The 14,999-nt window shown below is 56.8% G+C and overlaps 1 protein-coding gene across 1 annotated transcript in view; it reads right to left on the bottom strand.

Annotated features, from left to right (window-relative positions):
* Acad9 (acyl-CoA dehydrogenase family member 9) overlaps positions 1–14,999 on the bottom strand; it is a 28,184-nt gene that overhangs the window by 5,485 nt on the left and 7,700 nt on the right. The window contains exons 4-11 of the mRNA XM_047534844.1: positions 11,690–11,796; positions 10,147–10,247; positions 9,068–9,146; positions 8,033–8,207; positions 4,840–4,913; positions 2,783–2,858; positions 1,125–1,195; positions 555–674 (exon numbers count right to left, since the gene is read on the bottom strand). Of these exons, the coding sequence (XP_047390800.1) occupies positions 555–674; positions 1,125–1,195; positions 2,783–2,858; positions 4,840–4,913; positions 8,033–8,207; positions 9,068–9,146; positions 10,147–10,247; positions 11,690–11,796 (803 nt within the window). The remainder of the gene's footprint in view (positions 1–554; positions 675–1,124; positions 1,196–2,782; positions 2,859–4,839; positions 4,914–8,032; positions 8,208–9,067; positions 9,147–10,146; positions 10,248–11,689; positions 11,797–14,999) is intronic.

Raw genomic sequence — 14,999 nt, 5'->3', positions numbered from 1 at the left:
CAAGAGCTCACTTAACTCCAGAGGCCAGGACCTGGACACGCTGGGAAGTTCCCCCCGAGCCAATGCCCAGCCTGCCGCCTTCTTGTTTATCATGGTAAAAATGACACGCCCCCAACAAAGGCATCAGGAAATGCTGGGATCTACCTCATGGAACATTCTAGAAAGGACGTTCTGATCTCCAAGAAGGCCGGGAGCTCAGGGACAGAGGCCTTCTCAGGAAAGCCCAGCTGCACACTGATGTGACGTTATAACGTCCGTCTTTCCTCCTGTGGCCACAGCCCACCAGAGCCAGGACCTGGCCCACCGGGAGGCAGCGTCTCCCAGCGCCTGGCTGGACCCTGTTCCTTGGGCTTCTCCCAGCTGCACCCGAGGGCCACCCCTATGTCCCCGGAGAGCTGCGCACAGGGTGCACCACAGACACCGGTCAAGGACAAGCTGAGCTGTGACTAAGGAGAGAGCAAGACGACCCCGGGGGTCCAAGGGCTGCAGTGGAGGAACTCGTCTTCAGCAGCCCCCAGGGTGACACCCTGGCTCTCCGGCTGTGACGGCATTACCTTCACCATGGCCGCCTCGATGGAACAGTCGGGAAACTCCGGCTGGTCGAGCATTCCCGCGGTGAGGTAGGTCATGCTTTCCATGACGTAAGCCTTCTGAGCCATCAGTGCAAACTTTTCCTGGAACGTTCAGGAAAAAAACACAGTCAAGGAGCGATCGGAACCAGGCGCAGTGGCGCATGCCTGTCAACCCAGCAGCTCGGGAGGCTGAGGCAGGAGGATCACAAGGTGGAGGCCAGCCTCAGCAGCTAAGTGAGGCCCTAGGCAACTCAGCGAGACCCTGTCTCTAATTAAAACAGAAAAAGGGCTGGGGGGTGTGACTCAGGGGTGAAGGGCCCTGGGGTCAGTCCCTGGGACCCACACACGCAAAAGGGAATCTGCACGTGCCAGGACAGAAGGCCGTTAAGTCAGAAGCCCGGCTGTCCCGGAGAACCAAACCTAAGTGTATTCATCAAAAGGACTTCTGTCAAATAAAGCCTTATTCAGCCTTCTTCCAAAATCCCTGCACACGACATACCAAGATGGACACACAGGTTTACATCCCCAGGGTGAGATCTTGGCCCCTGGTACCTGAATCAACCCAAATTCACTGAGGTTCTTGTTGAACTGCTTCCGCGTGCAGGCGTACTCCGCGGTCAATTCTGGAGAAGAGCAGAGTTGTTAAAAAGAACCAGAGCATTCCTGATTACCCGAGAATGATTTCCAAAGGCCACCGCCATTACCCTTCCCATACCCGGCAGGAACGGCAAGAATCACATCTGCTGCTGAGCGTGGTTGCCTATGCCTCGTCCCAGCAGCTAGAAGGCTGAGGCAGGAGGATCGCAAGGTGGAGGCCAGCCTCAGCCACTTAGCGAGGCCCTGAGCAACTCAGCGAGACCCTGTCTCTAAATAAAATATAAAAAAGGCTGGGGAGGTGGCTCAGTGGTTAAGCACCCCTGGGGTCAATTTGCGGTACACCCCAAAAAAGTCAAGACTGCTGAGGTCAGATGCCCCCAAAGTCAGAGCCCCCACTTCCGGCATCTGGGGCAGAGCCACGACGCCTGCTCCTCTGGGGGCCTGCAGGTGTGGGCGGGAGCGACAGAGGCAGGGTTCCGAGTCGGGCGTGGCGTCCTGGCCCTGCTCACCCTGGGAGCCGGGGCCACCCCGTGCCCCAACACTGCCTCCTGCTCCGAGTGGCCGTGACGAGGCAAGTGGATGGTGGGGAGAAGGTGCCCAGCCCAAAGCCAGGGCCACAAAGTGCCCCCTCAGGTGGGCGTGGACCTGGGGCCGGGGCTGCGACCAGGGCTGAGTCCCGGGAGCTGCTGAGGGACACCTCAGCTTCCAGCCAGGCACCGCCTCCCCAGGCCTGTTCTGAGGCTTCCTTGAACCAGGCACAGGGGCGCACGCCCGTGATCCCAGACTCAGGAGGCTGAGGCAGGAGGATGGCCAGCCTCAGCCTCAGCCTCAGCGAGGCCCTATCTCAGGAAACAAAACAAAAGCAACTCCGATGATGCTTCCATCCATTGATGGGCGGTGTGGCCCGATCCTCCGCCACGCCCAGGACGAGCCCCAAAGCCCCGGGATCATCGGAGACCCTGCCTCCTTTTGGGGGCGGGCTGACCACGAGTCCCCTGAAGCTCATGCTGGAGGTTTCCAGGTGGGACAGCGGAGGCCTGCGAGCAACACGGCAAAGGGAGACGATGCTCGCGCTCAGGTGGACAGGCTAGGGTCAGGGCCAGGGCCAGGGGCACGGTCTCGGGCAGATCCGCGGCCCTCTCCGGGCCTCGGTTTCCTCGTCTGTCGATGGAGGGAGGAGCACACACCAGGGCTCTGCGGCCCCGCCCCAGGGCCCTCCCTGCCCGTCACGCTGGTGTGAAGGAGTCGCAGAAGCCGCGCTTTTGGGATCGTAATAGAACAGAGGAGGGGCAGGTCCAGAGGCCGGGGACCTGGACGGCCAGCCTGACCCTCGGCTCCCTGTGCGTCGCCCCCAGGCAGGACCCGGGAAGTCACAGCAGCGCCCCTTCTGCTCTGACAGGAAGCCCGTCCACTCCCCCAGGGGCTCCAGGTAAGGAACACGGGGACGCTGAATGGGAAGGGCACCTGTGGGCCCGGAGGGAGCCTCTGTAGCCTGAGCCAAAGCCAGACGCTGACCTTGAGCTGGCCGTGGTCCAGGGGACACGTAGAGCCTCCTGGGCCAGGGCGGGGACCGCAGGGGCGAGACGGCGCCACGGCCGCCCGGGCTCACCTACCTATCAGCTTCTTGAGGATGCCGGCCACCACGCTGCCCATGCTGAAGCGCCCGCTGTTCAGGATGTTCATGGCCACCTGAGGGAGCGGAAAGCCCGGGCGCTGAAGCAGGCGCAGGAGCAGACCGCCCCTGCCTGTTCCCCAGAGAGGTTTCTTTCTTTTTTGGGGGTGCAGGGGGACACTGGGGATTGAACCCAGGGCTGCTTACCCACTGAGCCACCTCCCCAGCCCTTTTCTATTTTATTTAGAGACAGGGTCTCGCTGAGTTGCTCAGGGCCTTGCTAAGTGGCTGAGGCTGGCCTCCACCTTGCGATCCTCCTGCCTCAGCCTCCCGAGCTGCTGGGAAGACAGACAGGCGCCACTGCATCCAGCTCCACAAAGCTTTCTTGGTAACAAAGGCAGGCGTCTAGAGAGTTCCGTGCCAGCACCTGCACTGACCATCCCGCCTGCCCTTGGGCAGGGGGAAGCAAAGTCCCGAGAGCCTGAACCAAGGAGCTCCGTCGTTGCTGCGACCCTCTCCGTGTCTCCTTCAGTCCCCGCCCCCAAGGCCACTGGGCAGCATTAGTTCAGAAGCACCTGCCACTGCTCTGGTCCTCGGGGAAGGGACGAGAGGCTCAGCTGGATGAGCACGCACTGCGGGCTGACCGGACCTTCCCAGCCGCCCAAGGAGCAGCTGAGCTTGGTGGGCGGGACCCCCAGGGCCCTGCAGCCAGATTCCGCCTGACGGGTGGCCTGTGTGCCGAGGTGACACAGCCCCGGTTCAGCCAGATGCCACCGTGATGACCGGACGGCTTTCCAGCGTCTCTGCTCTTTCTGTCCTTTCTTCTGACCTTTCCAGACAGTGAACAGCCAGGACAGGGACAGGTCCAGCCAGCCTGCTGGGTGCAGCAGACTGTCCACTCAGGGAGGTGGCTCTGATCACCATGGAGGACGTGGGCCAACAGCCTGGGAAGCAGCAGGTGGCTGATGTGGAGGGTGGACAGAGGGAAGTGACCCAGCAGCGCGGGGACGCTGGGCAGCAGGGGCTTCCCAGAGACAGAGCAGGGCCTACCAGGCCTCGGGGGAAGGGTGCCCAGCCAGGACGGACGCTGGCATGACCTCGCTCAAGGACGGATCCGACCACCAAGCCCAAGACACCCAGAGGCAAGGCAGGGAGGGTCTGGGGGCGGGAAAGAAGGTGGCAGACTCGACGCTTTTCCTAAAAGCTCAGCTTCAGTTCCATTCTTGCTGGGCACCGCGGGTTCTGTGTGACTTGGATTCATGTAACATGCCACAGATTTTGAGTTTATGATTACTTGTTAAATAACCCGAAGGCCAAAGTCTTTCAAACCAGATCCTGACCGAGTGCCCTGGCGCATGCCTGTTATCCTAGCGGCCTGGGAGGCTGAGGCAGGAGGATTACAAGGTGGAGGCCAGCCTCAGCAACAGTGAGCTGCTAAGCAACTCAGCGAGACCCTGTCTCTAAATAAAATAGAAAATAGGCTGGGGTGTGGCTCAGGGGTTGAGTGCCCTGGAGTTCAATCCCTGGTAAGCCCCCAACCTCCCAAAAAAAGACGGGGCTGGGACTCAAGACTGAGGTTGTGTGTTAGCGTCTCTGGAGTTCAGTGGCCCATTTCTTTTTAAACGCCTTTCTTAGTCGTAGGTGGACACAATACCTTTATTTATTTTGATGTGGTGCTGAGGATGGACTACCCACCTACCTGTCTTCCTTCCCTTTTTTTTTTGGTACCAGGGACACTCAACCACTGGGCCACCTCCCCAGCCCTTTTAAGTTTCTTCTTTTTATCTCGCTGAGTTGCTCAGGGCCTCACTAAGTGGCTGAGGCTGGCCTCCAACTTGCCATCCTCCTGCCTCAGCCTCCCGAGTTGCTGGGATGACGGGCATGTGCCACCTCGCCCAGCTTGAGCCATGTTGCTCACATGCCACCAGAGAGTCACATCTGCTGCCAGGTCAAGCTCAGGCTGGTCTGCCAGGGGCAGGGACAGAGCAGACAGCGGGACCAACGCTTTGTACAAGTGAAACAGTACGGTACTCATCAGGGGCTCGGCCAGCAACTCACCTTAAAGCCGCCCCCGACTTCTCCCAGGACGTTTTCAATGGGGACCTTGGTGTTTTCAAAATGGACCTCGCAGGCTGAAAACAACAGGAAAAGTGAGACTTTAGGGGACAAACGCAAAGCACTGCACCCTTGAGCTGGGTGTGCGGCTCGTTCCTCCACCAGCATCTGCAGGTTCGGTGCGCAGAGGGGAAGGAAGCGCCTGCCCTGCCGGAGCTCAGACTCGGGTCAGGGTGACCACACCATGGCCTGCAGGCTGTGGGCAGGACCGTGCCCCTGCTGTCCCTCCTGGGTCCCTGGCAGCACCAGGGCAGCACCCACCCAGAGTCCGGTGCGCACTGGGTCCCTGGGGAGCTGCTTCAAGACAGCCTGACCCGCTTCCTCCTGGGCACCTGCCAACTCTTTTTAAAAAAATTTTTCTTTTTTAACTCGTGCATTGGACTTAACACAACACTGGGATTCGTTTCGCCATTTTCTTCCGCTCTTCCCCAGGACCTTCCCTTTTCCTCTCCTCATCCCAGCCCTGATCCACTTTTCTATCCATGTTCTACTCTAGGATTATTATCACTATTATCATTTAAATTCCTGCATCATCCATTACAGACATGAAAGCAGGATTCAGGCCATGGCGCCCGCCTGCCATCCCAGCGGCTCAGGAGGCTGAGGCAGGAGGATCGCAAGGTGGAGGCCAGCCTCAGCAACTAGCAAGACCCTGTCTCTAAATAAGATACAAAAAGGGGCTGGATGTGGCTCAGTGGGTAAGCACCCCTGGGTTCAATCTATGGTACCAAAAAAAACAAAAAAATCAGGATTCATGACATGATGGTATTTGTACATGGACATAATTTAGTAATTTCATTCTCTTTACCCTCCCCTCCTTCTCCCCGTGAACCCCTTTCCTCTACTCTATGGGTCTCCCTTCTATTTCCTTGAGCTCCCCTGGGCCCTTTCTCTCTCTCTCTCTCTCTCTCTCTCTCATTTCTACAAGTGAGAGGAAAAAACGCCACCTTTGACCTTCTGCGCCTGTCACCAAGCTCTTGCTGAGCGGAGGGCCTGCGAGCGGCTCCCTCCTCTGCTGGCAGGTTCCGAGTCCTCAGAAGCCCCCCTCGCTGTGGCGGTCACACTCACAGCAGAAGCGGAGGCCCCAGTGCTGCCCTGCGACCCCGCCCACGTCACACCCCACTGTGCTGGAGTCTGGGCGAGACCCTCCGGCCTCTATGTGCTGGGGTCAGGCTGGAGCTCAAGGCTCTCTGGTCCCCCAGGCCAGGGAGACTGTTGGGGTGTGTGTGTCCCCAGAAGCCCCCGTGGAGACGGTGCAGGAAGGTTCAGAGGGGACACAGTCGGGTCGTGAGAGCCTCAACCCGGTCAGTGCCTGGCTCCCTGGGGGATCCGCTGGGGGCACCTGGAGGCAGGTGGTGTGGTGAGGAGGTGGCACTGGGGCCTGGCTCTGGGGACACGTGTGCATCTGGGAGTGGAGTCTCTCTGCCTCCTGGTCCCCAGGGGAGCTGCTTCCCTGCACCACACTCTTCCTCCATGAGGTTCAGCCTCCCCTCAGGCCCGAGGAACGGAGCCGGCCGTCTGTGGACTGAGCCCTCTGCCACCCTGAGCCCCAGATCCACTCCTCCTCCTCTATGGCTGTGCTGGTCAGATTCTTTCAGTCACTGCGACAAAAATAGCTGACTAAGCCAGACAGAGAGCTGAATTCTGCCACCTGGAAGGCAGAGTCCCCAGACACAGGTCACACACCAGAGGATCTCAACTAGAAGGGGCAGGAGGACCTCGGGACAGCCCTGGATGGGCAGAGGGCCAGCAAACAGGACACCTGCCTCCAGCGGACTCAGCAGGGATGACAGGTAGACTTGGGAGGGAAGGTGGGGGAGGGAGAGGACAGAGGCCACGGCCTCCCCCAGGATGGTCACCTGGAACACCTGCTGTCCTCTTTGTGCTGCACCCCTTGAGGTGGCCGAAGCTGAGCGCACAGAGAGGTGGCAGCCGGCGACAGCAGAGCGAGGGAGTTCAGTTCCAGCCGTTCATTCCCCTAAGGTGTTTCAATTGACCCTTTTGTGCGCCGGGGACTGAGCCCAGGAGCACCTTATCACTACGCTGCGTCCCTGTTACGCCACCTGCAAGTCCCCTCAGTGCCTGACAAGGATCCCACTGAGTAATAAAGGTGTTTGCAAAGTCTCATCTCCTAGGAATTCGGTTGCGGGCTTTCCTTCCTTGCTTGCTTAATACGTGTAGGTTTACTCTTAATATTTTATATGTTTTCCCTGAAAATAGGGGTCTTAACACGTCCAGGGTTAAAACAAAAAAACCAGACTTCTAATGGAGCAGTGATTTCAGATTGAGTCATTTGCTATGAAACTCTGAGTAGCCAAGATCACCATGAGAAAATACAGAAACAGATTCTAGCTGCCGATCCCCTGTTGACTACCCTCAGATGACCTGAAGCACATAGGCAAATAACTCCAACCCCATCAGGAAGGAAAGAAATAAAGGGCTCCTCAATGTTAAGTTCACACAGTATAAGATGATATATTTGTTAGCTCAAAATGTCTACCATTCATTAACCACAGCAGTAGCCACACGACTGACGTTTATTCAACCCTACTGAGCTTGCTTTAACCTTTACGATCAGTTAAATATTAACATGTCTTATTGTTTCGTTACAGGTTATCACAAGTAAACAATTACTAGAATAATCAGAAAACTTCCTTGTCTAGTCTAGTAATGATCATACGAAATATTTTTGTTTTTCTCCTTGTGACTTTTTCCCATTCTGAAATAACATGTGTGACTGCCTACCTTTTAATGTATAAAAAGCTGGCTGGGAAAAATAAAATTTAGAACACAGCATCCATTCCTTGAGTCTGTGTTGCTTTGTCCTCCACCTCGCCGACGCCTACTCCCTCACCTGTGACCACCACGACCCCTGCTAGGGCTGGACCCCGGCACAACCCCAGCCCTTTCCGTTTTGAGCCAGATTGGGGCTGAGTTGCTGAGAGTCTGGCTAAATGGCTGAGGCTGGCCTCAGAGTGGAGATCCTCCTGCCTCAGCCTCCCGACTCACTAAAGGGCAGCTGCGTGCCTCTGTGCCTGGCTCCAAAGCATTTAGATCTTATTTACCTGGATATTTTTACAGAGCAGAGGGACAGACACACGCTCTTGTCTGTCACACACACACACAAACTACTTACTGTTCGAGCCCCGAATGCCTAATTTATCCTCAGGTTTCCCGTTAGTGACTCCACCAAAGTCCCTTTCCACTATGAATGCTGTCATTTTGTCCTTCACCGAGCCATCGGAATCCACTACCTCGGTCTTCGCAAACACGGTAAAAATACTGGCCAGTCCTCCGTTGGTGATCCAGACCTGAGGACAGAGAGCAGGGGTCCTTAGAGATTCCGCAGCACCACGGGTGCCTGGGAAGCTCCAGCTGCCTCTCAGGCCTCGGCCACACGGGTCAAGCCCTCGGCTCTGCGGAAGCTGGGACTGTGTGGAGGGGGTGGGGGCCGGTACTCAGGACACAGGTGGCGAGAGCCAGGAGACAGGTGAGGAGGGGCTCAGGTTTCACTGCCAGGCCACCGGAAGCCTTCAAGAAGATGGGCTTTCACCATTTTGCCATGTGTGCGTAGATGTGACCACACACATGTTCACTGTCAATCTAAATGGTGCAAAAGGGGACGCAGGGAGGCAGGACTGAAAAGCAGGGGTAAGAGAAGAGAAGACATGAAAAAACAGAGACTGCTCAACACAGTGCGACTGATGGAACTTATTTTGATCTTTTTTTTTTTTTTGGTCCTCAGGGATTGAACCCAGGGTGCTTAACCACTGAGCCACACCCCCAGCCCTTTTTATATTTTATTTAGAGACAGGGCCTCGCTAAGTGGCTGAGGCTGGCCTCCCACTTGCGATCCTCCTGCCTCAGCCTCCCCAGCCGCTGGGAGTACAGGCGTGCACCTCCACGCCCAGCTGTGCGACTGAGATTTAAAGCAAACACACACAATTAGCTGGGGGAGGCAGCTGGTACTCCAGGGACAGGGAGCCTCTGGGGTCGGAATGCCCGGCTCTGTCTCTAAGGGGACAGAGGACCTGTGCAAGTCACTTGAGCACCGAGTCTCAGTTTCTTCTGGAAAAGGAGTAGCATCCACCCTGGGTGGTGACAAGATGACCCCAGACCTGTGGAAGTGGTTGCGTGGTGGCAGGGAGACGCGACGAGGCTGGGGGCCTACCTTGGAGCCGTTGAGGACGTAGTGCTTCTTGTCCTCACTCAACGTGGCTCTGGTCCGGATGGAGGCGGCATCGCTCCCACTGCAGAGACAGAGACGGGCAGGGAGGACATGTTGGCAACACACGCACATGGCCGTGGGGCCGGAAGTGGAGGGCGCTCCTGGCTCAGGTCTGCTGGGGTTGGCAGACGTGCTAAACGCAGCCTCAGAGGAGGCGTTCAGCTCTGCACGCTACAGGGGTCCCACCTCCACTCTGCTGCAGGAACATGGCAGTGGCTGTCGATGTAGTCTCTAAGCAGATGGTGTGTTCCAATAAAACTTTATTTAAAGGCAGGTGCGTGGTGCACACCTGTCATCCCCGCGGCTGGGGAGGCTGAGGCAGGAGGATCACAAGTTGGAGGCCAGCCTCAGCTACTTAGCGAGGCTCTAAGCCACTCAGCGAGACCCTGTCTGTAAATAAATTTTAAAAAGGGCTGGGGATGTGGCTCAGTGGTCAAGCACCCTGGGTTCAATCCCAGGTACCAAAAAAAAAATCACTTTATTTAAAAAAACAGGAAGCTGGATGGACTTGGCCCATGTTTATTTCTGATCCACGGGAAAAAAAACTGGCAACGGAAACAACAGAAATGCAGCTCTGTAAGGCGCACACAAGGGGCATCGAGGAGGCACTGGGCACTAGAAGGACCCAGGGCTGCTCAGGTCCCAAGCGCAGGGAAGCCAGAGTGGGCGTGGCCACCCCAGCTGCGCTCCACCCAGCTGTGTGACCACAGGCTGCCGCACAACCACTCTGGGCCCTCGGCTCCTAATCTGCAGATGGAGACCCGCCACTCGCCGGCAAGTGCCTTCCGGAGTGGCAAGGGGGTTGTCTGTCACAAACTGAGGTGGCCGAGGCTGCCGGGTCCCTGAGCTCACTGGGAAGTCTCGCTGGGAGAGAGAAATGAAGATGGCCATAAGAGAGTCGGCCAGAGGAGGGCTGGGTTGGTCTCTGGGACTACGCGTCAGCCGCTCCGCACGGACTACAGCCCCTCGTCCCAGGGAGCGCTGAGCGGGCCAGGCGGCAGGGGCGGGCACGCAGGGCACACCTGGACGGCTCGGTGAGGCAGAAGGCTGCGATGTGCTCCCCCGACGCCAGTCTGGGCAGGTACTTGGCCTTCTGCTCTTCGTTGCCGACCAAGAGGATCCCCTGGAAGAAACGCACGGACTGTTTTATTCGTTCCTCTTAGCCCTCCGGGACGGCAGCGTGCACTCTGACCTGTCACACACACAGGGAGCGCGACTCCCCATCCTTGTGGTGGGACAGGACGTGGAGCTTCCCTGCTCGTGTGCCCATGTGTGAACAGGAAAGTTCTGTCCCCTTCATTCCACTGTCCTTCCCATTCCCATCCCCCTCCCTGCCCCTCAGTCCCCTTTGTCTCCCCCTCGTTGTGATCCACATAGCAGAGAGAACACTCGGCCTTTGGTTTTGGGGAGTGGCTTATTTGACTTAGCATGAGAGTCTTCAGCTCCAACCGTTCACCAGCAAATGCCATCCTTTCATTCTTCATGGCTGAGTAATATTCCGTTATGTATGTACACCACATTTTCTTTATCCATTCATCTGCTGAAGGGCATCTAGGTTGGTTCCACAATCTGGCTATTGTGAATTGAGCTGCTCTAAACATGGATGCGGCTGCGTCACTGTGGTAGGCTGATTTTAAGTCCTTTGGGTATAAACCGAGGGGTAGGACAGCTGGGTCAAATGGTGGGTCCGTTCCATGTTTTCTGCAGAATCTCCGTCCTGCTTTCCAGAGTGGCTGCCCCCATCTGCAGTCCGCCAGCCACGGACGAGGACCCTGGTCCCCACGCCCTCGCCCACATTTACTATGCCTCGTCTCCTCGATGGCCGCCATTCTCAACGACCTGTTGGGGCTGTGAGGAGCGGGGTGGGGTGTGCTTGTGCGCCGGCCCCTTCCCAGGGCAGTCTGGCTTCCTGCGAGAGGAGACGGTGGGGCCGAGCGGACAGCCGCAGGCGGCCCACGGGACCAGGCTGCCGAGGCCCGACCGCGCATGCGCCAGGGCGCTGGGTTGGAGTCCGGGACGTTCATCCTGAACCTTCCGTGCGCGGCGGGCGGGCCGGGGCCTGGCTGTCCCTTCCGAGCCTCCACTTTGTGTCTCCCAGCAGGTGGTCTGGATGGCGGGGCTGAAGACGTGGGTGCCCGATCGGCGCACAGGGGACGCGCGCAGGCAGCTCCCGGGGCGCCCACGAGGCGCCAGGCTCCGTCGCCTCCCCTGAGCAGAGGGACCCCTGCCGAGGCTGCACCGGGGCGCGTCCCTGGGCCGGCCCTCGGCTCTGGGTGAGGAAGTCGCTGCAGCTCCTCGCCTGCGGGACGTCCCACCTGGTTCTCCAATAACGTCCCCACCCCGAGGCAGACAGGAGGGGAGTTCGGCGCGAAGGGACACCACGAGCTGGGGGCGGAATAGAGGCCCCATGTGCGCCACCCCGAGTCCCAGGTGTGGCTGCAGCCAGCGTCCCGGAGGGAGACTTGTGCTCCAAAACCCTGACACGTCAGGCTGGAGTCCCTTCTCCCAGGAGTGACCAAGTCCCCTGCCTCCTTAAGTCCCAGAGAGAAAGCCCGGGCGTCTGACCTTGAGGCCGATGGCCTGGTGAGCTGCCAGGGTCACAGTGATGGAGCCGTCCAGGCTGATGATCTCCCCGAGCCGCGCGTACATGGTGTTGGACAGACCCAGGCCGCCTAGGGGGAGGGAGCGCAGTCACAGCTCAGCCCAACTCCTCCCATTAAGGCACAAGCTTTCACTGTTTTGTATTTATTTTTTAATGGTTTAAGTAACACTGGATCACCATTGAAAAAATCAAAAAAACATGCCATGCAGTGGCGCATACCTGTCGTCCCAGCAGCTTGGGAGGCTGAGGCAGGAGGATCAAAAGTTGGAAGCCAGCCTCAGCCAGTTAGCGAGGCCCTAAGCAACTCAGCGAGACCCTGTCTCTAAATAAAATATAAAAAGGGTTGGTGAGGTGGCTCAGTGGTTAAGCACCCCGGGTTCAATCCCTGGGACCAAAAAGGAAAAAAAAAAAAAAAAGACATCAAAAGGTAGAAGGAAAATAGAAATTGCCCTTGATCTTATTTCTCAGAGCATTTCTAGACATATAAACATGCGTGAAGGCATGCGCACACACACACCCACACCCACACACACACACACATACATTTGTGTGGTACTAGGGATTGAACCCAAGGCTTTACACAAGCTGGGCAAGTTCTTTAGCAATGAGCTACACCCCACTTCTTTTTAAAAATGATTTATTTTGAAACAGGCAGGGTCTTTTGCGAAATTGCTGAGGCTGGCCTCCAACTTGCGATCCTCCTGTCTCAGCCTCCTGAGGTGGGGTTACAATCAGCTGACATTTTAAAAAATGCAGGCACCTATTAACACATGGAGTCGCTTACTATGGTACAACCCCTCCTACCAGAGGCAGGCCTTTGCAGTGCCCTCTGCCCAGGATCTGGTGGGTCCAGGGCAGGGCTTCCCCACCCTGGCACTGGGGCGTTTGTGGAGGGCTCACTCTGCTGCGGGGCGCCGTCCTGGGTAGGCTAGGGCGTTTGGCAGTGCGCTTGGCCTCCAACCACGAGGTCGGGCTGTAGAAAACCTCCTACCCTCAACAGTTTGCACAACCCAAAATGTCTCAGTAAGCTGCCAAATGCTCCCACAAGGCAGAGCTGGCCCTGAGCTCAGGGTGCGGGTGCGCGGTGCACCAGCAGAGGGCGCCATCGACACACACCCAGGCCAGGGCCCTTCATGTGCAGGGCCCTGCGCTCAGCACCCAGCGCCTGCCCGACTATTTCAATCAAAAGACTTTTATTTTTTGAACCCAGAGTTACTCAACCACTGAGCCACATCCCCATTCCTTTTTTATATTAAAAAAAAAAATTTTTTTTTAGTTGTAGACGGACACCTTTATTTATTTCTACGTGATGCAGAGGATTGAACCCAGGACCTCACACATGTGAAGTGAGCACTCTGCTACTGAGCCCCAGCCCCAGTCCTCTTTTTAAAATATTTTATTTAGAGACAGGTTCTCGCTGAGTTGCTGAGGGCCTCGCTTTTGCTGAGGCTGGCTTTGACCTTGCGATCCTCCAGCCTCAGCCTCCCGGCCTTTTTCAACTATTTCCTTTTCAGCATGAGAATGAAACAAAGTCACATTAAGGATCTGGAATGTAAAGAAGATGGTTTCTGAGGAAGCAAGACCCTCCAAATGTCAAATTTTAGCCCCATTAAGAAATTACCTACTCCGTGTCATGCAGGACCATAATCCTGGCAATTAAGGAGGCTGAGGCGGGAGGATCAAAAATCCAAGGCCAGCCTCAGCAACTTAACAAGGCCCAAGCAATCTGAAGAGACCTTGTCTCTAAATATAAACACGAAAAAGGATGGGGATGTGACTCAATGGTTAAGCACCCTGAGTTCAATCCCTGGTACCAAAGAAAAGAGAGAGAGGAAAAAAAAAGAAACTATGTCTAAAATTTTTATCATTATTTTGGGGTAACCGGAATAGAATCCAGGGGTGCTTAACCACTGAGCCACATCCCCAGTCCTTTTTTATATTTTATTTAGAGACAGGGTCTCGCTGAGTTGCTCAGGGCCTCGCTAAGTGGCTGAGGCTGGCCTCCACCTCCACCTTGCCATCCTCCTGCCTCAGCCTCCCGAGCTGCTGGGATTACAGTGTGCACCACCCTGCCCAGCCTCAATCTAAAGACTTTGTCTTATTCCTTTAAGTTTTATTTGGGGGGAGGGGTGGGGACCTGAAGTTTTCCAATCAAAGAGTGTGGGTAAAATCACAGGGTGGGGGTGGGGACAGCAATCCCATGGGGACAGCGGGGTGCTGGGGCATGGTGGCTGTTGGTGGGGCAGGGACTCAGAAGCAGGAAGAAGTCACACAGGGTAGGCCCTGGACTGAGGAGGAATCCAGGCTCAGTCAGTGGAAATGCCCGTTTCCAGCACGGTCGTTTCTACCCAGTCCAGAGAATTCTCCTGGCTGGAAGAATTCTCCTGAAACTCTGTGGGTATGAACATCAGGTTCTGTTGCCTTCTTTTGAAAGCAGGTGACAAGCACAGCAGCTTTGTCCCCACCTCCTTTCTACCCATTTTTAGCACTCGGAGTGGCCGCGCACGATGGCAACGGTACCTCCCTCGCCTGGGGGATCCAATCCTGATGCTGCACATGGCTGGGAGAGTCTGGTCTCTCCCGTGGCCTCCATAGAGGCAGAGTAGGCGACCTGTGCTAAGAAGCACAAGGCGAGCTGGGTGCGGTGGAGCACAACTATAATCCCAGCGGCTCGGGAGGCTGAGGCAGGAGGATCACAAGTTGGAGGCCAGCCTCAGTAACTTAGCGAGGCCATAAGCAACTCAGCGAGACCCTGTCTCTAAACAAAATATAAAAAGGGGGCTGGGACTGGGGCTCAGTGGCAGAGTGCTCTCTTGGCATGTGTGAGGTCCTGGGTTGGATCCTCAGCACCACATAAAAATAAATAAATAAAATAAAGTTGTAAAACGATATGCCACCAAATGCTGACCTGGCCGTCATTCTCACCTTGCTCTTAGCCTGGACCAGCTCTAGGTGAGGTCCCAGCAGGAGCTGAGGTACAGATTTGAAAGACCCCACCCTCTGCTGTAGGAAGTGAGGTCTTACTTCCCAGTTAAGAGCCCAGGCAGGGGAGAGAACGGCAAGAGCGGCTTCCGGGAGGGCCGTGGAGAATCCACCTCGTGAAACACCCTCAACGGTGCATTTCCAAATGATCTGCAGGGCCAGCGAACACAGCTGACCCTTAAAGCGCCCTCCGGCCCTGCCTGGCCCGGCACCTCCAGACGCTCCACGGATCGCAGCTGGAGGCCGCCCCAGCAAGGGCCCAGAGGTCAGCAGGGCCAAGGACCCGGAGCC

This window comes from Sciurus carolinensis, chromosome 19 (assembly GCF_902686445.1).
Source record: "Sciurus carolinensis chromosome 19, mSciCar1.2, whole genome shotgun sequence".
Classification (NCBI taxonomy): Eukaryota; Metazoa; Chordata; class Mammalia; order Rodentia; family Sciuridae; genus Sciurus; species Sciurus carolinensis.
This window is presented reverse-complemented; position numbering and strand designations above follow the sequence as displayed.